General features: G+C 39.1%; 1 protein-coding gene across 1 annotated transcript in view; it reads left to right on the forward strand.

Moving 5' to 3' along the window:
* Positions 1-25,175, forward strand: part of ptprga (protein tyrosine phosphatase receptor type Ga) — a 378,044-nt gene that overhangs the window by 220,438 nt on the left and 132,431 nt on the right. Inside the window, exon 4 of the mRNA XM_069141477.1 lies at positions 10,372-10,520. Within this exon, the coding sequence (XP_068997578.1) occupies positions 10,372-10,520 (149 nt within the window). The remainder of the gene's footprint in view (positions 1-10,371; positions 10,521-25,175) is intronic.

Below are 25,175 nucleotides of genomic sequence, written 5' to 3' on the forward strand. Positions count from 1 at the left end.
GTTAATTCATTTAAATGTACTGACCAGTTCGTTCGAGGCGTACTGTAGCTTCATTAAGATGTGAAAATAAATCCGTTCCTCCTAGCTTTAGTAACAAAGATCCTATATCAATCATACCATTCTAAATAAATAAGACTAGAAAACATTATATTACAATGTATCTTGGACAAAAAGTTTAGACACATGAGTGGAAAGAGAAATTATTAAAAACATCAACAGATATCACAAATCCAATGGATATGTGCACCGAGCATAATTCTGTTGGTGGCAGCACAGGAAAAGCCAGAGCATAACCAAACCATTAGACCGACCACCCAACATGCCTATACAAAGAGTCAAAGTGATAGTATGTCTAAAAAAAAAACGTATTTACATATTGTTTTTATTTTGTTTTGTTTTTTGTGCAGGTTATAAAACCAATAAATCCTGGTGTTCTTCAATGATCTTAAGAGGAGCTAGAGCGTGGATTTAGTTTGTGTTGGACAGAGTTGGGCTAGCAATTTCCAATCTCAAACAAACATGTGAGTGGTATCGATCCACACATGTATCTTTCAAAAAAGAAAGTGAATAAGAGTATTTCCCAAAATGTAAAATGTTTCCTTTACATATTAGGTTAGGATGAGGTTTAACACCATTTGTTCCCCGCACTGGCTGCACGGCCCATTTTTGAAAGGAATCATGAAGCTAAGTTCATGTTAGTTTAAGACTTGCATTAGGACAAAGATCATCCTAGCCTTGAAATAGGTTAGTGAATAGGTTAGAGAACAGAGTGCAAATTTCAGTTGTGTTTAATGTATCTCCAACCATCCCCTAAAACCTCCATACAGACAAAAAAAAAAAAAGCACCCCACACTTCCATGGGCTCAAATTAGGATCAATAAGGTTTTAAACTTGTAAAGTGATATTCATGAGTAACTTTAAAGCTTTTAGTTGTAAATCAACCTTTGTAAACCTCTGAAAGTTTCTGTATGTTAATTTTACATATTGATACAAAAGGTTTGTTTCAATATGTAACAGTGTCATTTCCAAATGGACTATTAATATGTTGAAAAAAGAGAGACCAACTAAAACGTGGAAATACATTTTTCTTTTAAATCTAAGCTTTTCCTAACGGCTAACAAATGACACATCTGTGGTCATCAGCTGTTGGTTTTAAATAATTGTACTCAGGGTCTTGTGTGTATGTACATGTATTTATGTACATTCATATGTGCTATGGTTGTATTATTGTATGTCTACACATGTATTTATATCGCTTATCTTTTTTTAATTGTCTGACTTTGGAAAGCACTTTTTGCTTATTACTTGAAAAGTCCTCTATAAATAAAATTGAATGTATTATTTATAATATTATTGTTATTAATATATACTTAAGCCATCTAAATACCTAAAGAACACACTTGAAGTTTTTCCAATAATCCTGATGGAACAGGACACAACCCATCTTTCATCAAAAGTCCAAGCATTGAAAATGAACATGCTCCAGTGATTGTGAGTGACTGGTCTGAGGATTAAACACAAATATACCCATCTGCAAAATGTATATTATAGTTCTTGACACACAAAAAGTTCAGTACTTACATAAGTGAGCTTTGAACACTTGAATCTTTAGCTGTTCTCAATCTTTTTATTGCAGGATATTCCTTTTATGTTCCTGCACCGTAATTAAGCATGCATGAAAAGTGAAAGAACAATGCCACACAACCATCAAGCCTCATGGTAATGTTTCTGATTCTCAGAATGGTGGTCAAAGTTACAATAAGAAAAATATAAATAAAAAAAATCCATTTCAACCTCAAACTTCACTCGGTTGTTAAATCAAATTCTTGAGGGAGTTTTTTATTGTTTTAGAAAAGTGTCTTTACCATATATATTTTTTTGTATCTTATATCAAGCAGCAACATTTTAAATCAGTAGGACACAGCTGCTCACCTGAGCCTTGTGATAATGTTTTGGATCCTAATTTCAAAATTGGATTGGAGGAATTGGTAATGTTCAAAAATCATACAACAACAAAGTTGCGAAGTAGAGAACAGATACGCTTTTTAAATGTTTGCCTTGATTAAAGTTTGAAAATAGAGCATTCGCTTAACCTAAGTGTGCACATTAAAATAGACAGATTGTACACATTGTGTGTATGACTATGCCTTGCCAATTCCTGTTTTTGGTATGTTGTTGTATTGTGCTATTGATTGCAATTGGTGTTCTGTGATATATGCGAGATATTTCTTACTGCTACTTGGATCTGACATAATGTTAAACAGTTGAGAACTTCAGCTTCTTTTGTCCATTAAAGCAAGTTCCTGGGTTTTGCAGAAAAGGATGTTTATATTTCCTATAGTGAATCACTGTAAACAATTAATTATTTATTTATTTATTTTAAATAATAATAACTGACTCGGGTATCAAAAGATTTTAAACCCAACCCAAGTAAATAATCTGGCTTCATGGGGGTCAACAAATACAAGACTTGTTCTGTGGAACATGGCAGAAGAAATCTGCTTAAATACCTTATCATCAACTGAAGTTTCAATATTTAAATCATAGTCCCAAGTAAATTGCTAAATAACAATGCAAGACCATTTTATTATTAAAATACTCTTGGCGCATCATGATGCAACCATTAATTAGATAATTTGTAGACCATCCAACATCTGCCGTGTTGTTCATTACTCCTTTTTCATGCAGCTGCTTCATGGATGCTCATCAAATTAAGACTTCAGCAGTTCAGCCACAGTTACTGCACACTTCCAGAGCATTTTTATGGTAGGGAAAACACTGGTACTCTCAGTGCATTGATTTACCAGCAAGAATGGGCTGGCACTATTTCCAAGGTCCCGGAACCCCACATCATCATATAAAGCCTATTTGTGAAATGTCAAATATTCTGGTCAAATCCCCTTTTAATGCTGGCTGTGTATTAAACCGTACATGTTTACAATGCCATTCGTCATTTCTGTTAATTATACAGCTATCCACACAAGCAAATGTCAACTCATTTTTAAAACAGCTACGCAGTGGAAACAGCGAAGGAAATTAAAAATATGGCTCCTGCAGTTGTTTACGAGTTCCCGTGGTTCAAGTCATATGGATGTCAAAGACCTGATTTGCATTTACATTGATAATGAGTGTGAAGACTTCAGTAATGGAAAAGGTGTGATTAAATACCTCATTGCAGACAGTAAAAAAAAAAATACAGTTTTACAACAGATGCTGCTGTAACATGCTCATCTATTTCTTAAGAAAAGTGGAGCAGATATAGCAGATTTTATTCAAACTAACAACTTCAAGCTTGGTTTGACTAAACAGATGTACTGTATTTAAGTATAAAAACTTGCCAGTGGCCCCTAAAAGCTGTGATATCACACCCCACTATATACAGTGGGTACGGAAAGTATTCAGACCCCTTTACATTTTTCACTCTTTGTTTCATTGCAGCCATTTGCTAAAATCAAAAAAGTGCATTTTATTTCTCATTAATGTACACTCAGCACCCCATCTTGACAGAAAAAAACAGAAATGTAGAAATTTCTGCAAATTTATTAAAAAAGAAAAACTGAAATATCACATGGTCATACGTATTCAGACCCTTTGCTGTGACACTCATATTTAACTCACATGCTGTCCATTTCTTCTGATCCTTCTTGAGATGGTTCTACTCCTTCATTGGAGTCCAGCTGTGTTTAATTAAACTGATTGGACTTGATTAGGAAAGGCACACACCTGTCTATATAAGACCTTACAGCTCACAGTGCATGTCAGAGCAAATGAGAATCATGAGGTCGAAGGAACTGTCCAAGGAGCTCAGAGACAGAATTGTGGCAAGGCACAGATCTGGCCAAGGTTACAAAATAATTTCTGCAGCACTCAAGGTTCCTAAGAGCACAGTGGCCTCCATAATCCTTAAACGGAAGAAGTTTGGGACGACCAGAACTCTTCCTAGACCTGGCCGTCCAGCCAAACTGAGCAATCGTGGGAGAAGAGCCTTGGTGAGAGAGGTAAAGAAGAACCCAAAGATCACTGTGGCTGAGCTCCAGAGATGCAGTAGGGAGATGGGAGAAAGTTCCACAAAGTCAACTATCACTGCAGCCCTCCACCAGTCGGGGCTTTATGGCAGAGTGGCCCGACGGAAGCCTCTCCTCAGTGCAAGACATATGAAAGCCCGCATAGAGTTTGCCAAAAAACACATGAAGGACTCCCAGACTATGAGAAATAAGATTCTCTGGTCTGATGAGGCCAAGATTGAACTTTTTGGCGTTAATTCTAAGCGGTATGTGTGGAGAAAACCAGGCACTGCTCATCACCTGCCCAATACAATTCCAACAGTGAAACATGGTGGTGGCAGCATCATGCTATGGGGGTGTTTTTCAGCTGCAGGGACAGGACGACTGGTTGCAATTGAAGGAAAGATGAATGCGGCCAAGTACAGAGATATCCTGGAAGAAAACCTCTTCCAGAGTGCTCTGGACCTCAGACTGGACCGAAGGTTCACCTTCCAACAAGACAATGACCCTAAACACAGCTAAAATAACAAAGGAGTGGCTTCGGAACAACTCTGTGACCATTCTTGACTGGCCCAGCCAGAGCCCTGACCTAAACCCAATTGAGCATCTCTGGAGAGACCTGAAAATGGCTGTGAACCAACGTTCACATCCAACCTGACGGAACTGGAGAGGATCTGCAAGGAAGAATGGCAGAGGATCCCCAAATGCAGGTGTGAAAAGCTTGTTGCATCATTCCCAAGAAGACTCATGGCTGTACTAGCTCAAAAGGGTGCTTCTACTCAATACTGAGCAAAGGGTCTGAATACTTATGACCATGTGATATTTCAGTTTTTCTTTTTTTAACAAATTTGCACAAATTTCTACATTTCTGTTTTTTTCTGTCGAGACGGGGTGCTGAGTGTACATTAATGAGAAATAAAATGAACTTTTTTGATTTTAGCAAATGGCTGCAATGAAACAAAGAGTGACACATTTAAAGGGGTCTGAATACTTTCCGTACCCACTGTAAATATCAGATGGAACAAACGACATACCTTACATAGATTGTGCTGCTGTTGTACTCTTAGCTACAGTTCTTTCTTGAGTTTATTTTTTTTAGGTAATTCTCATAACCCTGGGTAACCACAACAAACTTTAACTTTGAAAATATCCCCTCATAAAGAAACAATGCCATGGTGGCTACTACATTTACAGTACCATTACATTACAATGCAAACTAGTTGCCAGAGTAATTATAATGGAGGCAAAGGAGGAGGTCTGGTGATGTAATTGTTGAGCAAAAAAGTCGACAAGAGAAGTGGTCTGGATGGATGGATGGGTTAACAAAACTTAACGTTTGAGACCATTATCGTTTCATCTGTACACCAAGCTATTGCTCAGGGACATTTGCAATTTGTTGTATCCATTACTTCACCTTGCTGTTTCCTAAAATCAATTGACAGCCCAAAGCTTCTCAGCACAAGCTGAACCTTGGTGAAATATGAGGCCAAAGAAAGACAGCATGTGATGGCAACATTTTTAAAATCGGTTTGCTGCCTCACTGATACAGTAACACTTTAGAATTGGTGGATTAAGGACAGTGAAAGGTCCCAAATATGTGACTGACACTGAAAGGCTGGAAGCATCAGGAAACTGCTGGCTTTTGTGAGAAAAGTGCAAATTACATTGAAGGCAGTTCCAGATTTTGTTTAGAAATCTAGTGACTAGTGACATACTTTGGTTAAGCACCCTAATTCCTTTAAAACATATTGTTATATAATGACACATCAAATGCATCTCAAAATGGCTATATGGCTATCCTAGTCATAATACTAATCCCAGAGTGATTAAAGGACAAAAGAGCTGAAGAACAAAGTATCCCTCAGTGCTCGCAAATTCCCTTGGCAGCCTTGTTGCTGTACCCATGTCTGTTCCAGACTTCCAGTGACTGATTAAGGTTACAGAGCAATGTCCTGTCCACTTCCCAGCCGCTGCATCTTGAGCAAGTGGCTGCATGTCACTGAAATGTGAGACATCTGTTTGTCGGAGTTCAGGCAGCTCAATCAGGTGAAGCTGACAAACAGCGTGTTGTCATCCTCTGTGGGAGTAGACCGAGTAGCTGACCTTCAGGTGTAGGATCACCAGCATTCACACCCACTAGCACAAGCAGAGACACATACAGAGAAAGCGAGGACCTCATTATTGCTGTCAACATGAAACATTTCCCACATGTTTGATGCAGATTGTCCCCAGGCCTTTAGCAATACAATCCATCTCCCCAAGGCCACCCATAGAAAGAAAAGATGATGATGATGATGATGATGACCACCTGCAAAGTAAGAAACACAGCAGAGCATAAATTAAATGGATTTGGGGAGCTGCAGCATGTAGGGAGCCATGTAAAAATGCTAACACAAACAACAGCTGCGAAACAAAATGGCGCGCAGCTTCTGCTCTCCCCCCGCTACATAATGCATGGCTAACAAGACAAATGTCCCTGTGTTTTTCCATGAATTATGCATAGTTTCTGTAGTTTGTAAACGACAGATGAGCATTTTATCCATGGAGAGATCACCTGGTTGAGATGCTGCTGAATGCTGTGATGGAACCATAAAAGCAGGCAGGGAGGGGCTGAACCATCCCACACATCCTGCAGAACAAACCCGATTCCGAGACTTGACTGTAGTTTATGACTTTGAATGTGAAATATATATATTTTTTTCTTTCTTAGAAGTAAAAAAATAAACAAAATAATTATAAACAATAATCTGAACAAAAATACTTGATACAATCCATATAGACTATGCAGTCCTTTCATACTGTTGGTATCTTACACCAGATACTGCATATTCAAGTGTTCAATAATGACTATACCAAGTAGCCAGTAAGTATAATCTGTGTATCGAAAGAGATAATGTGAAGCTGCTCCTGTCTGATGTGGTGACAAAAGAGGCTGTTTAATCCAAGATTAAAGGAAGAGTCCCAGTGACTGAACTGACCAGAAGCCAAATCAGCACGGTATGAATCCGGAAAATGTATTTTTACAGAGAAAGTCTGAACAGGTACAATCAGCGAGTGATGGAGGAAAAATATGATTGAAGAAAAAAGGAGGAACATTGAAATCCCTGAAGGGCTCATGATAAAAACAAGAACACAAACTGAACCTGCTCAAACTGCTGCTAAATCTTTGTGGTGACTCATTATGCTTTGTCTCTCAATAAAAGCGCTAAGTAAAAAAAGATATTAATAATTACAATTTGGCCAAATTAAACTTCTGGTGACATGGTCATGCAAACAATATTGAAATCAAGTAAATAATTTAGACATGTGTTAGGGTAATGCATGATCGTTTGATGCATGATTATTTTTGACATAATTCAAAGTTGTTAAAAGTGATCGCATTTATTATTTTAATTAGTCCCGCCAGGTTTTTTTTTTTGTGATTGTTGTTATCAGAAATGTTTGATTTTGCATCAGTTTTTCCTCAAAAGTTGTGATGTAATTTGTTGAAACAAAAAGTTGTAAAGTTTTTTCATATATTTTTTTAACTTTGAGAACCTCAGGGCTTAAAGTTACAATACATTTATAAAAGTGACATAGGACAGACATTCTGTGACTGTAATATAGAGAACAAAGCCTACAAAGGCTGCTGCCAAAATAAGAGCTTGAGATAATATTAATTTAACACATAGCCCTACTGTATGCACCAAAAAAGAAGTGCAATTCCCTCCAACTTGAAGTGGGTATAAACCTAATTTAATGTACAGTATTCCTCATTCCAATGACAAGATCACATTTTCTACAAACCCAGTCACTTCAGGCTTTTCCACTTGTTCCAGATAGTAGAGCCAAAGCTGATTGTAAATAAGTTGTTTTGTGAATAAAGTGAGTTTTGTTTGGAAAGGCTACTTTATGCAGTAAAACGTTTCGCAAAGCTTCTGTTGAGTAAATATTTTGCAGAAAAATCACATGAATTTAGCAAAAGTGCTAAATTGCAATTATGAAGAATGCTTGAATTTGTATTACTTATTGTGATTGCGATTTTCCTGGAGGGACTGTTTAATCATTTCTTTATAGAATACATATTTTTCCTTTTATCACTTTGACGTGATTATGTGTTGAGTATTTATTTTCTTAAGGCAAAAAAAACCCCAAAAACAGTATTACTATTGTTTAGTAGTACTAAACAACGGAACAACTAAACAACATTTAGTGCTGTTGTTCTTGCTTAGCACCAGTGAAGAGCATGGACATGTACAGTGCATCCGGAAAGTATTCACAGCGCTTCACTTTTTCCATATTTTGTTATGTTACAGCCTTATTCCAAGATGGATTAAATTATTTTTTTTTCCCTCAAATTTTACACACAATACCCCATAATGATAACGTGAAAAAAGTTTTTTTGCAAATCTATTAAAAATAAAGACCGAAAATATAACACGCACTTAAGTATTCACAGCCTTTGCCACGACACAAAAAAATTTAGCTCAGGTGCATCCTGTTTCCACTGATCATCCTTGAGATGTTTCTACAACTTGATTGGAGTCCACCTGTGGTAAATTCAGTCGATTGGACATGATTTGGAAAGGCACACGCCTGTCTATATAAGGTCCCACAGTTGACAGTGCATGTCAGAGCACAAACCAAGCCATGAAGTCCAAGGACTTGTCTGTAGACCTCCGAGACAGGATTGTATCGAGGCACAGATCAGGGGAAGGGTACAGAAAAATTTCTGCAGCATTGAAGGTCCCAATGAGCACGGTGGCCTCCATCACCCGTAAATGGAAGAAGTTTGGAACCACCAGGACTCTTCCTAGAGTTGGCCGCCCGGCCAAACTGAGCGATTGGGGGAGAAGGGCCTTAGTCAGGGAGGTGACCAAGAACCCGATGGTCACTCTGACAGAGCTCCAACGTTGCTCTGTGAAGAGAGGAGAACCTTCCAGAAGGACAACCATCTCTGCAGCACTCCACCAAGCAGGCCTGTATGGTAGCGTGGCCAGACGGAAGCCACTCCTCAGTAAAAGGCACATGATAGCCCGCCTGGAGTTTACCAAAAGGCACCTGAAGGACTGTCAGACCATGAGAAACAAAATGCTCTGGTCTGATGAAACAAAGATTGAACTATTTGGCCTGAATGCCAAGCGTCATGTCTGGAGGAAACCAGGCACCGCTCATCACCTGGCCAATACCATCCCTGCAGTGAAGCATGGTGGTGGCAGCATCATGCTGTGGGGATGTTTTTCAGTGGCAGGAACTGGGAGACTAGTCAGGATGGAGGGAAATATGAATGCATTTGTATTATCTGCAGTTCTATTACTCTGTAAAGCACTTTGAACAGCTTTTGTATTAAATTGTGCTTTGAAATAAACTTACACTTTGTAAACTTCAATCACAGTTCATAAATATACTTTCTAAATGAACCATACTCACAATTTCTCTCTAATGACAATTTGTGAGGCAACAATTCAAGTATATTCACCGTCAGTTTGACCTTCATATAGGGAAGTTTAGATATTCTGGATGAAGTGTTTGCTTCTTTACAACCTTTACAAAGTTATTTGGTGAATAAAATGTTATTCTAAGTGGTGAAGAAAATGACCCTCGGATGTAATAAACCATCCTTGAAAGAGTTCTGACTGAGATATGGCAACTTTAGGGTTCCACTTTCAACTGAACATTTCAACATTCATAGTATGTCATGCAAACAGAGTGTATTAAACTGTTATCATGGGTAGGTGATAATTCATGACTCATTAGTCTAGGCCAAAATCTGGATGAAATGATGAATCCCTATTCACTTGAGTGCTTTCTCTATACATGTGACAGAACTGGCTGATGGAGTAGGGAAAGGAGGCACTGCAGTGGTTAATGGAACATAGAAATTCTTTCAGAACCATTTGTGAATGTGAAAATAAGGGCCTGTCTTATTTCTCACGATATTTCAGCTAAATGTGATGGAATAACAAAGGACCCTGCAAGGGCAATTATCATTGGCTGAAGAGAACCATTTTACTTGGCAAATTAGCCGCTCATTTAAGAACTCACCTCAGAGGCTGATGGGAAATGACAGAAATGGTCTTGTGTGAGCACGTCCTCCTCGGAGCAAATCTAAAAGATAAACACAAATCTACCTTTAGCATGTCCTCAGAATACGTCCTTTTATCTGTTTGTTCAAACCTTAAAGGGATTTAATGCCGTGTATGTGTCCTCATGCACAGTTTGGTTGTGTTTCAAGTGATCCTACGACAGACACCAATTTTCTTTTTCCGTCTGTTTCTTTGAGAGGAATGATTACTGTGGATGCTGAAAAGGATGTTCAGTGATGTATGACCACAACATCTTTTTTTTTTACTCCATCTCTGTTTTTCTCTGCTCTTCTGTCTTCCAGTGGCCATTATGTTGAAGGATGATTACTTTGTTCGAGGAGCAGGCCTACCAGGGAGGTTTAAAGCAGAAAAAGTGGAGTTTCATTGGGGTCCGAGCAATGGATCTGAGGGCTCTGAACACAGTATCAATGGCCGGCGTTACCCTGTAGAGGTAAGTTCAATCTAACAATCCTTGACAAAACCTGGGAATGAACCATGTGAATGCAAATAGTTAAATGTCTTTAATACAAGTGTATATTTTGAGACCAATAAAACTGGATAAAACTGAAATCAGTTGCTCTTGGACTGAGAAAAAGTAGAATTGCCATATTTTGCTGGTTGAGGATAGGTTCAGATGGTTGAGTTCAGGATGTTTGATCTATTACTTAGGAAGAATCCCACAATCGTATTGTTAGCACTGGCTAAGATGCACAAATTGCACTCGAACATATTGTTGTGTATGCTAGTGCACACATGGCAACTGTCCTGAAAATGTACTCTTTCAAAAAGTGCAAATCTTTATTTAAGCTTTTGTAGGATGGGAGTAAACTCTGTAATTATAGAGAACACAAATAGTTTCAACATTAATGATCTGCGCATAGATTTAAAAAGATATTAAGCTATAGATGTCGTTACGAGCAACTACTGAAAGAGCTTGTCTTTAAACACCAGGAAAAACCTTTCAAAATAGATTAATGGCAAAAGAGACTCATTTAGCTTCAAAATCATCCCAACCAAACTCACTGCAACATGCCAAGTGTTGAAATATGAGTGTGTACGGGCGTTTCTGAGAGTTTGTGTATTTGCATGTTGCTTATGTGCAGCTGTCAGTCTCCTGAATGCTGAAATGTCAGCCATCTCCCTGTTTGGACCTGTTCTAGAGCGCTGTCTCTTTGCTGTGGCCAGCCAAACAGATGAATATGTATTGTTTGACATTTGATATATCAGCATGCTGACAGTTCAGCTTGATATTATAATCTTCTTCCCTCCCGGTTTTGTTTTTTTCCTCTCAAACCTTTTAACAAAGTTGCATAAAGAGGCCTGTCCTGCATGGAAATTATGCATTTTCTTTTTTCAAAATATTGCTTACCTGTCTGCCAGTGTACAAATCAAAGACTGTGCTCAAAACACATAACCTCTTCGATGAATGCATGGAAAAGCTTTCTTGGGCTGTTGTTTTTTCAATTGCTAGGTTTATAACATGCCATCACAATTGATTTAGCGCTGAGACATTGGTAAGGAAAAGTTTTTATGTAGCACATTTACTGAGTTCCAGTGAAAATGAAGCCTATTTTCTTATTGACTGAGGCTCTCAGTCAACTATTCTATTTCCCTAGAGATACACACACACACACACACACACACCTCTGCCTTGTGCCATATTAAATATTGGCAGTTTGGCTGAGCTGAGCTAAGTCCTTTAAGGCCACACCGGATAGCGTACTGATATTTCTGAAAACCACAAGGGATAAGTCTAAAAGTGTTTAGTCTAAAATTATACAGGTCAACAAAAATTCGGTCCGATGCAAAAAAGCTGTTCATGCATTTTTGCACACCGAATCCAAACATGCATTCAGATTTTCTCCATCACTCATAGGTTTTTGGTCCAGTACAGTATACTCCCATGGACATAGTAAAGCATGTGTGTATGTATAAATGAGGGACAGGTGTACATTTAAGCAAATGAGGAGACATAGAGATGAATGCTCTGTTGCACAAACATATGCAAATGAAATTACTGAGACTGTATTTCCATGATAAGGCTAAAAGTCTGTAGACAATCTCAGAAAAGACAATTCAGTAATATTCCAAGTAATTTCACCACAATGACTACTGTTTAATTTCCTGTTTTTTTCTTCAAAGAGTAAAAAGGAGTCCGAGTTAACTGTAGATACTTTCCTCAATAATCAGTACCAAAATATCTATTTTTTACAGAACAAATACAAGGAATTACAGAACATCTAACACAAAGTTGTATGTACCTGGAACAGCTTAGATTAACATTTAAATCGTTGCTGCTTGCTGAAATCCAGTCTTTGGATGTACCTTAGCATTGCATGTCAACTTTGTGATTTGATTCACTGGCTAAATGTGCAATGGACATATTTGTTTCAGCATTAGGAATTAGTGAAAAAACTTAGTACTGCCAATGAATCTGTAATGCATGCACAAACAATAATTTGTATTTATTTAATTTTGGTCACTTTATCATCTATTTCAAATTAAACATTCACAAAACAAAAGCCCTTAAGTCACCGAAAATGTCTCGGAGAACTTTTCTCGACTGTCTGTTTCTCCCAGAATTGTAAATGATCCAGGTTGTTTTTGTGTATTTGTGGTCAGACAGTAAGCTGTCGAGAGTGTATGAGAAATGGCTGAATGTGAGCGAGTGGAGTATCAGATTGTAAAGCTCTCTCAGCGTGGCCTCTGATGCTGGTTCACATGACCGCAGCAGCAGCAGTGTGATAGGAACATAGTTTGATTGCTGTCTAGCAACTTTACTGACCGCCTGCTATAGTGCACAATGCTATCTCTTCTGGCAGAGAATGGAAAACTAAAAGGACACACATGGATGCATATACACAAGCACTCAGAAGGCCCAGCATTTGGATGACGCTCACTTCTCAATTTAGATGATTTTGTTTTCATTACTTTAATTACAAAACGTATTAAAGGTAAAATTATAAAAGGTACGTTTTGCTATAAAGACAGTAAAGATGCAACAATGGTACCAGAAAAGTAATTATGAGTAAAATCTATCCACTGATTTGTATGTCTGCCACCACAGAACATATTACATCTTGACAAGTGTAAATTGCCAACTAGTCTGGTCAGCATGAGTTCCTCCAGACTTACAACAGTGGATGTAATCATCAAACATCTCTGATTGAACAGCAGTACTATCACGGCACAGATCATATACAGACACTAACAGTGTAAACAGTTGATGCTTTTGCTACATGGCCTGTGTAGACAAGTTAACCGCCTGTTTAAGGGCTCTAAATTAAAAAATGTTTTTAAACAGTTTCATTCTGACAGTGAATCATTTTTATAACAATCACACAAGTGGGTCCAGCAGGAGTGAAGAGATTAAAAGAATACTGGACTTATTCTGTATGCTTATATAGAATCTGCATGTGCAATCCAAATCCAAAGTGCAAAAAAAGGAACCAACACTTATTCCTCCCATCTGGCATTATTGTAAAAACAATATATATATATATTCAAAACTTGAGCCCACTTGTTAAATCAGTTGTCTCTCCCTTTTCAACTGACCTGAATTCAGTGTTTGTGTGATGTGTGGTGCAGTTTTCCCAGCTGATTGAAATGCAGAAGCTGAAATTCCGATTGTTAATGAAATCATGGCAAGCAAAGGCACACAGCGCATATATCCAGGCTTTATACACAGTTCAGCTAAAGCCATAATAACACGTTTGATCTAATTTTATATGTGTGTTGTTGCTGAAAGGTAATGTTCCTCCTTGTTCCTCTTCTGTACATGTTACTGAGTGTTGTGTAAACTTCTGTCTGAATATTCCGGTGTCTCCTGTGTTTTCAGTTTCAATTAATCTCTCCAAATGTGGAGGACATTTCCTCCACATTTGGAGGAAATGTGGAGTACATTTGGGGGAAATTGGTCCTTCAGTCATAAACCGCTGATGGACCAGTGTGTAAGATTTAGTGGCATCTATGGTGAGGTTGCAAATTGCAATCTTGTAAGAGAATCCACGGTGGCCATGCAACTTGCGAAAAATGCAAATGTCCCTCTCTAGTGTTTGGTTTGTCCGTTCTGGCTTCTGTAGAAACATGGTGGCGCAACATGGCGGCTCCATGGAAGGGGACCTGTTCCCTTTGGTCATTCTAATAAAATGGTTATTAGTTTCAGGTGATTGTACACTAATGAAAATGAATTTATTATGAATATTATATTCCATTTCTCCCAATAGACCCCCTAAGTCCTACACTGAAAGGTTCAGCCAATCAGGGGTATTGGGAGGTAGAACAAGACAGCTCCAACTAGAGAAACAACAAATCAAATGATCTACTGCTAATGTCTTGGTGTGAGATGCTACAAGGCCCCTTCAGAAGTATTCAGCTTCACTAGGTTACAGCTGTTTTGTTGGCACGCAAAGCACAAGTAGCATAGAAGGCACTAGTGGCTATAATGTCTTGCTTCCTTAGTGTAAATTAATCCCAACTGCATATGTAGTCATGCTACAAACATGCCAGTGTCACTCAGTTAGTAAGTCCACTACTTCATTGTTCCAGAACAAAAAATCAAGGCAAATATTAGTTGTATTGCTCATGAATCTTGTACAAGCATTCATGGTTCCCAAAGGATTTTTCCTAATGACTTTAATGGTCCTCTAGTGCCTTCAGGAGTTTCACATTTTTGGTTCACAGATGATTTGAACCAAAAATGTAACTGTAAAAAATTATTGTATTAACTTGCCCCTGACTTGTTCAGCTTGCACCATCATCAGGTCATGATTCATGCCCATATTTATATGTGAAGTTTGTCAGTGTTGGACAGAAGCTGATTGTTTTGAAGAATTCCTTTTCTTAAGAGAACAAATGTTTTTGGACAGTTTAGTTGCATTCTGTTTTTTGGTTATGATACAGGAAAACTCGTGTCCAAATTGACTGAGCTGATACTATGAGAAGCCTGTCAGAATCTGCTATTTGTAGTGTGGTACTTGGCATAATATTGTTTTTTTGGTGACATGTCAGATGTCACAAACAACTCGAGGATTCTTCCTCCAGGAATCATAAATATGTAATATCCAAAGCAGATTTCATAAAAATCATGATTCTAGTTTTCAGCAAGCCAAACATTTCCTTGACTCTCTATTTCCTATCTTTCAATGTTGTCTTCATTTGTGTTCTAATCCGTTTTCTGAGTGCTCCACATGAATGATGTATGATTTACAAGCCTTGCCATTTAGTAATTGTTGCCTAATAGGGCCTTTGAATGGTATGATGAAGTATGGATCTGCTGCTCCCCTACCTGCTGTTTTAAACAGTAATGCTCTGGTTAATATGCCAAGCACAGCACTGCCAAGCAGCACAGCACATGTCTTCAGCTGGAGTATGTCACCCTGCACTTTGTGTGTGTATTTACACACACCCCTGTGTCCTGGACATTCGTATTCCTCTGCTGTATGCTTTCGTCAAAAGTCAAACATGTATGAATTCAACTACAGGCAGTCTTAACCAGCACTTTGTCTGGTTGATTGTGAGTTGTCAAGCCAAGCTGTAGGTCATCTAACGGTGAAAAAAAAAAAACGTAGCTGTGCACTCAGGGTTTTCTTTGATTGGAAGCTCTTAAAAAAATAATGTTAAGCTCTTTTTAGTGTGTCTTAAGAATATATACTCTGCATATCATGTCTACTATTGTGCGGACTCTTTCCTAAGTGGATACAGTTTATTTTAATACTGACTGTGCTCTGTATACACATTCAAGTAACTTGAATTATAAATACAACATGTCCAAGGAATAACTTGGTTCAAGGAATTGTGATTTTTGTATTGATGACATGGTTTTCCCAAAACAGAAATAGATTAGATATGCATGCATAATGTAAATAAGATAAAATGTTGATAATAATAGAATAGCTGTGGATCAAGGCCGGTTACAAAGCGGGCAGCCCTGGTATTTGAGGGAACCAAGGGCAGTTGCCAGCAAAAGGCGAATTGTGGCTTAAATATTACTTGTATACAAGTCTGCCATCGCCATCAATACATAAACCTTAACCCTCCTGTTGTCCTTGGGTCAAAATGATCCGCAGCTGTGTTCAACCAAGTTCTATTTTATTTTCATATTTTTTGGGATCATTGGTGATCATTCTTTAAAGAAACCCTCACAGCCTCCTTGTCACCAATGATCCCAAAAAATATGAAAATAAAATAGAACTTGGTTGAACACAGTTGCGGGTCATTTTGACCCAAGGACAACGGGCGGGTTAATTACAATTACATTTAAGTGTCCTACACTGATGCCAGATGGTCAAAACTGGAGGTCTATACAGTATAATGCCTCACAATGTATCCTCTGAAACTAAATTAACAGCAGAACCATGATTTCTTTCTCAAAATAAAATGTATAAACAATAATTTTGTAGTAGTGTTCCCCAATTGCTGGAGTTTCATCTTCTAAAATAATCTGAAGGAAGATAAAATAAACTTGGAAAACATGTGTGGGAAGAGTGACAAAGCAAGACAAATATCTGTGAAAGGTCAATTGATATTTACGAAATTGTTTGTTTATTTTATTTATGTATTTATTTATTTTTACTGTTGTGTTGTTTATCCGATCCCACAATATATAGATATTTATTTTTTAAAATAATTTTATAAAAAACATTTCCAGACTTCACCCACTGACCAACTGTTTCTACTTACCTTTAAAGTCCTGTGGGCACAGCAATAAGATACAAAAGTTGAATGTGTGCAGTCTTTATACTGCCTTTCTAACAGCGGCCATCACAGCTTGAATACAAAGCATGACATTATAGTATATGCTAGTGAAAAAAAGGCAACTTGGATGGCTCCCATGCACTACACAGAGCCAACAGTCTTCTGGTTATAAGTCTAAAACCCTACTTCATGTAATGGGGAAGATTTCAGTGAATTCAACATCAGAGATTATGTTGAAGTGACAACCAGTATACTTTCCTGAGAGAGAGATCTGAGAGTATTTCAAAAAGACTGCTAACAGAGTATTAGCCTGCAAGCTAATGTTCACTGAATTTAAATTGAGGTTAAGCTCATGGGGGAAATGTTACACCCTGAAAGTTAAACACAACGGGCATGAAGATCAAAAACGTGCTGCAGAATTTCTGTTAAATCTCGCAAAATAAAAAAAATTCACCACACCCACCACGCTTCTCTAGTCTTCTCTTAAGCACAAGATGAGGTGACGCAAGAAGTCTCACATGATATGATTGTCATATCACATGTCGATGGTGTGTATTGCGGGCTCAAACACAGCTTGGATAAAGATGTGGCTCTTACAAACACCACAGGCTTAAAACGGTTAGACAGGAAAATATTTTACTGGTAGATATACATAAGTTCTATTTAGGTTAAATTCCATTTTATTTATATAGCGGCAAATCACAACTCAAGTCATCACAAGGCACTTAAGATCGTAAAGTCTTTATCACATAACCTTATGTAGAAATTAACGCAACAATTTAACAATTCCGACAAGAGGAAGAGTTTGAAGGAAAAACTCCCTTTTAACAGGAAGAAACCTGCGACAGAACCAGAACCAGAGTCAGAGGTAGCCGACCATCTGCTTCGACCAGTTGAGGTAAGGGGAGAGTGAAGAGAGAAAAGAACAGCATAGAGAGACAGGAGGCAATAAATAGGAGGATTTGGCTACCTGATGACTCGGTCCTTGGACTTTAAGATCCCCAGAGAAGGTGACTTAGGGAGTTTATATCTCTCCACTGGGGAGACACAAAATAAATAAATAATAATATATAATAATAATAATAATAATAATAGTCAAGACATTTTTTTATATTTAACATACTATAATTTGTATGTAGAGTGGACATCTGATCACACTCATTTCACACCCAAATACATTTCAATCAATTGTCCAATTTAATACAAAACAAGGACACATGCATTTGCTTTTGTTGCAGTTCAAGATGATTAATATGTCTGGTTTATTTAAGAGAATGTCTAAGTGGACCATTGGACGTGGAAACGACGTCACCATCTGGCCTTATAACTAAAACCAACTCTTAACACTGCACTACATTGTTAAATTATGAGCCAGCACCACATTATACAGCATTAGTAGGTCATGGCCTTTTTTCATATTTCTGAGATCATTTGTTCATCACTGTTAAAAAAAATAATTAGTATTTTACAGTGTGACAGTGCAAAGCCTCGATAATTTGAGTCAGAAAAGACTTTTGGGAAGGGTAAGCGAAAGATAATGACTTGTGTTAAAATGATTACTTGAAACACATTGTAGGGCTAAGTGGACTTCTTTAAAGTTAGGCACTCTGTCACCATGGAAAGAGTCAAACAAGCTTTTAAAAACTATCCCAACCCGTTGCTGTTGTATGTCATCATTCAGCGAACCTCCTCTTAACAAAGAAAAAATCCCATTATACAAACATCCTCTAATTTTTCTTCACATTCATGTGGCAACCACGACAGAAGATCATAACGGACTTTCTGTTCACGTTGTTTTTGTGGTTCCAGCATGTGGCAGCCTGGTCATTTTACACATTTTTGTGAGATCAGGCTGAGATCGTGCTCAGAATTTAGATTTCTAAACACACTATTGTTGCTTCGGTTACTTGCACTTTAAGATACCAAATAAGACACTGTACCTTGAATGTTGATTAAGTCTATGAAGTACATACAAAATAAATAAACAAATAAAGAAAAAAACATCTTTAGCATTCCATCCGTCCAGATTCAATAGCAAAAGTACTGAGACTTCACATTCTCAACACCATCAGAAAAATGTGCTAATCAAGCAAAAAGGGGATGCAGTCTTAATTTTGCTTCACTGGTGGATTTTTAGCTGGCATCCATGACCTGTTTCCAGTTCTAAGTACATCTATAAGTACTGAAATTTCAACTATGACTGTGACAGTACAAAATACAAAAAGTCAAATCCATCATTCTAATGGAGTCAAAATCCGCAGTTTAACATATTTGCCCTATTCTACATCCCATTATAGCACCTCCCATGTCCAACCCCCCCCCCCCCCCCCCCCCCCCCCCCCCCCCAGAGTAGGTGAGAGTGCTAACAGGGCTAGCTGGATGAGGAGCTAAGATATCCATTCTGTCCGACTGCCTCTTGCCAAGGCTCATTTTTATCTCCACCCCCCTACGAAGTCTCCTAGACGTGATAAACGAGAGGCGGAAGGATGAAAAGATGGAGGGGGAAAGGATGAGTGTGCGTGTGGCTCCAGAACTTGCTCTGCCAGCTTTTACCCACCTGCCAAGATAAGAGAGGCACTGTAAATTAACACGCGATATGGGGGCCGAGAGCACGGGTGGTGTGTGTGAGTGTGTAGATTGGAGGGGCGGTTGGGCACTCATTCACACACATATACAAACACACTTTCTCTCTTTGCTTTGCCGCAGGTATCGCAGATAAAGATGTGTCAATGATGAATGGGATTTTATTTCCCATCAACCTTTGCTGCGTTGGAAATGGAAAGCACATCCCTGCTCCTAAATCATCAGATGAATAATGATAACACTGGGTAGCAGTTTTCATTTCTTCGCACTATTTGTCTGCAAAGTGCCGTATGCAAACTGTTTGTTTCTATCAGCGCTTGTAGTGTGTGTGTGTGTTTTTTACATTACAACTAAAAAGAATCACTGAGCTTCCACAAGCTGTGGTGCTGACGTTTAAAATCGTCTTTTTGCCTTGTTTAATCACAGCACTTAAAGAGCTCCTAATTCAGCCTTCCCTAACAAGGGGCAGAACGTACACCCCTTCTTTGACTTACAATATGACAAATACAACATCTCTCTGACACATAATGGTAACCCTCAACTCCATAGTCCTTGGTATTTGGTTTCACTGTTTTATTAATGTTTCTGCCAGTCATTTGTTGTGAGTTCCTAGATAAAGGAATCCATGTGCTCAGCACGAACACACTATCATTCATTTGGACCTATAAACTTTTATTTGGCATATATTTGTCAAACAATATAAAATAGCTTAGCAAGCTGTCAGATCTTTTACAATCATTTTGACCGTACAGCACATGGCTGCTGCAGCGTAGCTGCATAACAATAGTTGTATTATCATCAGTATAATTTTATGAGAAATGGATCAAAGGACTATAAGGACTAAGTAATGAAAGAAGGTGGTGAACCCACAGAATATTGTCATCAACTCTGCAGAGGCCTTCAGCTCCGTGGCACATTCGGCATGTAAAGCAGTGATGGGCACAAGACACAATTATATGACAATCCTAAATGCTAAAATACACAGTATAACAGAGGAGAGTCTTGAAGTTAGCAAATTGACCCAGTAATGTCAGCTGTACTGCACAGCATCTCTCTGAAGTTCATTATTCACCTGAAGCTTCTTGTCCAACCGCAACAACTTTTTTTAAGTCGAAGATTCTCTCAAGATTTTATAATTTTTTTTAAATTTTATTTAATAATTTACTTTTCCATCAGGTCTGGTAAGGTAAGCGTAAAGATCATTGATGCATGGCCTCCCAACACCCTTTCCTCCACACCTTCTATTTCCACCTTTCTAAATATTGGGCATAAACCGTGAACGTTAAAGGGGCACATGAATGTAATCCTAATGATACTAAGCTCATTTCCGTATTCATAGAAATATTCTCAGATGGATACTTTTTATCTGGCAACGCAGCATGAAACAAAAACTGCATTGATTCTTGGAGTTCCACACTAATAGCAGCACAGGCAACTGGAGAGTTTACTCTCTCGTCCAACAGCCTGTGGACACAAACAGCTGCTCATTAGCAGGCAGACAGCCTGTTTGTGCTGCAAACCCTATTCACGCCTGTTACCCTGTCACTGACTTTACACTGGCCCTGTCTGAGCCTCATGTAGTCCCTGCTTTTACAATTGAGACTTTTTACATTAACAATATCTTTTAAGTAACATCCCTACTGAGCATTTCAGCAATCCCAGAAGTTTGCCCACATTAAATGTTATTTAAGAGTCTTAAAAAAGACAAACATATTATTTTAAGAGAGCATATGAGTTTTCCAGACAGAACCCATCTTTATAATTCAAGTGTCACTTGGGGCACCTCTATCATATCGGAGTATACAGTCCATCCGGAAAGTATTCACTGCGCTTCACTTTTTCCACATTTTGTTATGTTACAACCTTATTCCAAAATGGATTAAATTATTTTTTTCCCTCAAAATTCTACACACAATACACCATAATGATAACGTGAAAAAAGTTTGTTTAAAATTTTTGCAAATCTATTAAAAAATAAAGAACGGAAATATAACACGTATACAAGTATTCACAGCCTTTGCTCAATACTTTGTTGAAGCACCTTTGGCAGCAATTACAGCCTCAAGTCTTTTTGAGTATGATGTTACAAGCTTGACACACCTATTCTTGGGCAGTTTCTCTCATTCTTCTTTGCAGGACCTCTCAAGCTCCATCAGGTTGGATGGGGAGCGTCGGTGCACAGCCATTTTCAGATCTCTCCAGAGATGTTCAATCGGGTTCAAGTCTGGGCTCTGGCTGGGCCACTCAAAGACATTCACAGAGTTGTCCTGAAGCCATTCCTTTGTGATCTTGGCTGTGTGCTTACAGTTGTTGTCCTGTTGGAAGATGAACCAATTTTGAGTGTTATGGTAAATGCTGTGAATACTTATGTACATGTGATTATTTCAGTCATTATTTTTAAAAGATTTGCAAAAATTTCAAAATAACTTTTTTCCTGTTATCATTATGGGGAATTGTGTGTAGAGTTTTGAGGGAAAAAAATAATTTAATCCATTTTGGAATAAGGCTGTAACATAACAAAATGTGGAAAAAGTGAAGTGCTGTGAATACTTTCCGGATGCACTGTACATTTTGAGGGTTGGTGGTGCTATCTCAACCTCATTCAAAGTGGTCTGAACCTCTGATCTGCAGTGCCATACCCAATGCACTGTCTGAAAAAAAACAAAAAACAGAATACACTGCATGGAGTATACCTTGAAATTGTAACCTCTTTCTTAAAAAGTGTCAACGTTCTTACTCCCTCAAAGATGCCATCTAAAACTTGTCACAGCTTAAAATTGCAATTACAATTGCAATTTTCTTTGGGTCAAGGAAGTGGAGATGTACTTTGTGAAATATCAAAGTTCCAGTTCAGTGACAGTAAAGGGGAATTTTAAGACAGCAAAATAATAGCCTTCACACTAACCCTTCAATGCTTAGAGTGAAGTGCTTTCCAAAACACATATAATCATAATGAGAGATTTGATTCTTGGGTCAATTTTAATGCTAACTATCTGTAGTTTTATTTTAATTTAACCTATTAATGACAGATCAGAAAAGAGTTTAGTCCAATGGTAGTAATTACCATTGGACACAGTAAGGCTCCAGCTAAGGTATCAGCTGGTGATCTGATTATGTTACAATGTAATAGCAAGTGGCGTTATGCTTTGCTACACTTGGTCAGTGTCGGGTGAGTGGGATCTCCCAGTGCAGACAGTGATTATTCACGTATTCCTTGGCTTTGGTGCAGCTAAATAGGGCCTGTCCTGCATTCAAACGCAGCACCCAGATTCCATTTGGCTTTTTTTCTGCTTTCACAGAAGCATAAAAAAGGATAACCTTTTTTACTTAGCCTGATATGATACAAGGGTAAATCAAAACAATTTTAAAACAAGACTGCTCCTGTTGCGTGTAAATGGTAAGTAGCACCATGATGGGCACAGACTAGGGGAAAGCCACAACCTTTGTGAGTACTTTATTCAAAGTGTCTATGCTTGTTAATAATCAGCACCTAACTTACACACGTTTCTCTATTGCATGACATATGCTTTGGATCTTTAAAACACATTCATAAATTCCAATCTGGATCAAGAAAACGGTGAACATTTTATTTCCTCTTTTAGTGGAAAAAATGGTGAAGTGTTGTTCCGGTGCGCTTTGTCAGCACTACACCTATGATTGGCAGACATGGGACAGATTCTGGATCTGCATGCGTTGAACAGTTGCACTGCACAGCATCACTTCTGAATGTTGACACGCCGGCAGCTGTTGCAACGTATCCAGCCAAGAGATTGGATGACATCCATTATTTTGACAGATATGTCCACGTTCCCATTCTTCTGGAACACAGGAAATATCTGTTTTTCAAAGTGGCTTATAAGAGAAGGGAATGAGGATTTTGGCATACTTGGACGATTGGCTAAACTTTGCCTCATCTCAGACAGAAGCCAAAGCCTACACAGAAGCCAAAGCCCACACAGATCTGGTGATTCAGCAAACCAGCTGGGCTTCCAATCAGCATGGAAAAGAGCACAACGCAGTTGAGTCAGCATATGCGATATTTGGGGCTACATCTGGACGCACACAGGCTGAATGCACGTCTATCAGGGAAATGGATGGCCAGCTGGTGCAGTTCCTATGTTGACAGCTGGGAGGTTGGTGTCACTGCTGTTAAAGATATTGGCAGCTCACCAAGTGGTGGATGTTGGGCTGCTGCACATGGGAAACCTGTCGCAATGGTTTGCCCAGCTCAAACCAGACACAGGCTGAGGCAAGTCCAGTCGAATTTAGTAGCTGCCACCTGCATGCCAGGAGATCATATTTTGGAGGACACCTGGTCTTCTCCATGACAGGGTGAGGATAGGGTGCTTCCCATATTACGTGCAGGTATCTAGGAGGTGCTGCGCCATTCAGCCACACAACTACACCATGGTCAGGTTGGACAACATCACCCCGTTAGCTTGTCTCAACAGACAGGCGCATGTGAGGTCCCGAAGCCTGTACAAAAGATTGCCACAGAAATCCTGACACGGGCAGAGTGCCATGTAAGCTCTCTGAGGTACCATCAAGTTCTAGGAACTGCCAGGCCCACTCAAGGGATGAGAGGTTCATCTTCTCTGATGTTGCTTCACTGATATGTTGGCGCTCAGGTGGAATTGTAGCTGACCTGTCTGCGAGGAGGGAGAAGACCCTTTGCCCTGGGTTTCCCTCCTTGTAGGGTGGATGCGTTTCCTCACTTGGAGTGGGCCCCCTGGCTGCTGTACATGCTTCCTCTGCTGAGGTCAATGGTACCACTGCTTCACGGGATTCCAATGCAAATGGTAATTGTGGTGGTGTCCAGACCTGGGTGACTGATGTCAGTGAAGCCATTTGCAGGTCCAGACCTGCCAACAGTGTTGTTTCAGGCAAGGGGAGCTATTCATGTGCATCCAGTTCTGGGACACCTTAAGGTTTGGCAGTTGAGAGGAAGAAACTGACCGAACTTGGTCTGCCATTTGCAGTCGTTTATACAGTTTAGACCCTTCGGGCTGCCTTTACCATCAGAGCCTATGAGACGCATTGGCATGTATTCGTAGAGGTCTTGTATAGTGCTCTTGTTCACCGCAGGACTTGTTGGAATTTCTGCAGGGGTTAGCAGGGAAAGGTAGCGTAGTGTCCAGCTTTTGTGTGTTCATGGTGGCGATCGCAGCTGGCCATATTATGGTGTTGATTAAAACAATGCTCTTATGGAAGGGTATTGTTTTATCTGTGCACCTTGTTGGTGCACCCGTCATGCATGACTTTCACTGAAGATGGGGTCGCGGTTGAGCTGCAACCTAACCTGTTCTTTTACATTACCTTACCTTTCAGGTCAAGATTGATTTAACTGAGGGTATTTGCCCCCTCACTTTATGATAGTGAGGAGAAAAGGCACATCCATACCTTCTAAACCTTGCTAATGCTTAGTTGTTACGTAGACCTCACTCAATGAATTATGGAGCATTCGTGTTATCTCATTGGGTGTGCGAGGCAATTCGGTGGAGCTATGATGTTACAGTGGATGATCTGTAAGTGCACCTAAAGGCTCATTCCACCATAGGAGTTGCGACCTTGGCTGCACTGTTGATGGGCGTGTCAGTGGAGTAGGTCTGGTTGGTTGCATTCTGGTCCTTTACTTCTGTTTGTGCAGCCATAATTAAGAGATACTGTCTCAGATTCAGGGTGCCATCCCGAACAAACTAACATTGTGTGGACCGAATCTTGTCTGATAAGCCTGTCACCTCTGGACCCCTGCCTGAGAGTTGGACCTTGATCTGTCAGTGAATACAAAGAACTGTCCCAGGGTGCTGAGGCAGAGCCTCGAGGGGAT

The sequence above is a fragment of the Embiotoca jacksoni genome, unplaced genomic scaffold, assembly GCF_022577435.1.
Source record: "Embiotoca jacksoni isolate LCO1_2020_lvr unplaced genomic scaffold, fEmbJac1.0.p SCAF_1, whole genome shotgun sequence".
NCBI lineage: Eukaryota > Metazoa > Chordata > Actinopteri > Embiotocidae > Embiotoca > Embiotoca jacksoni.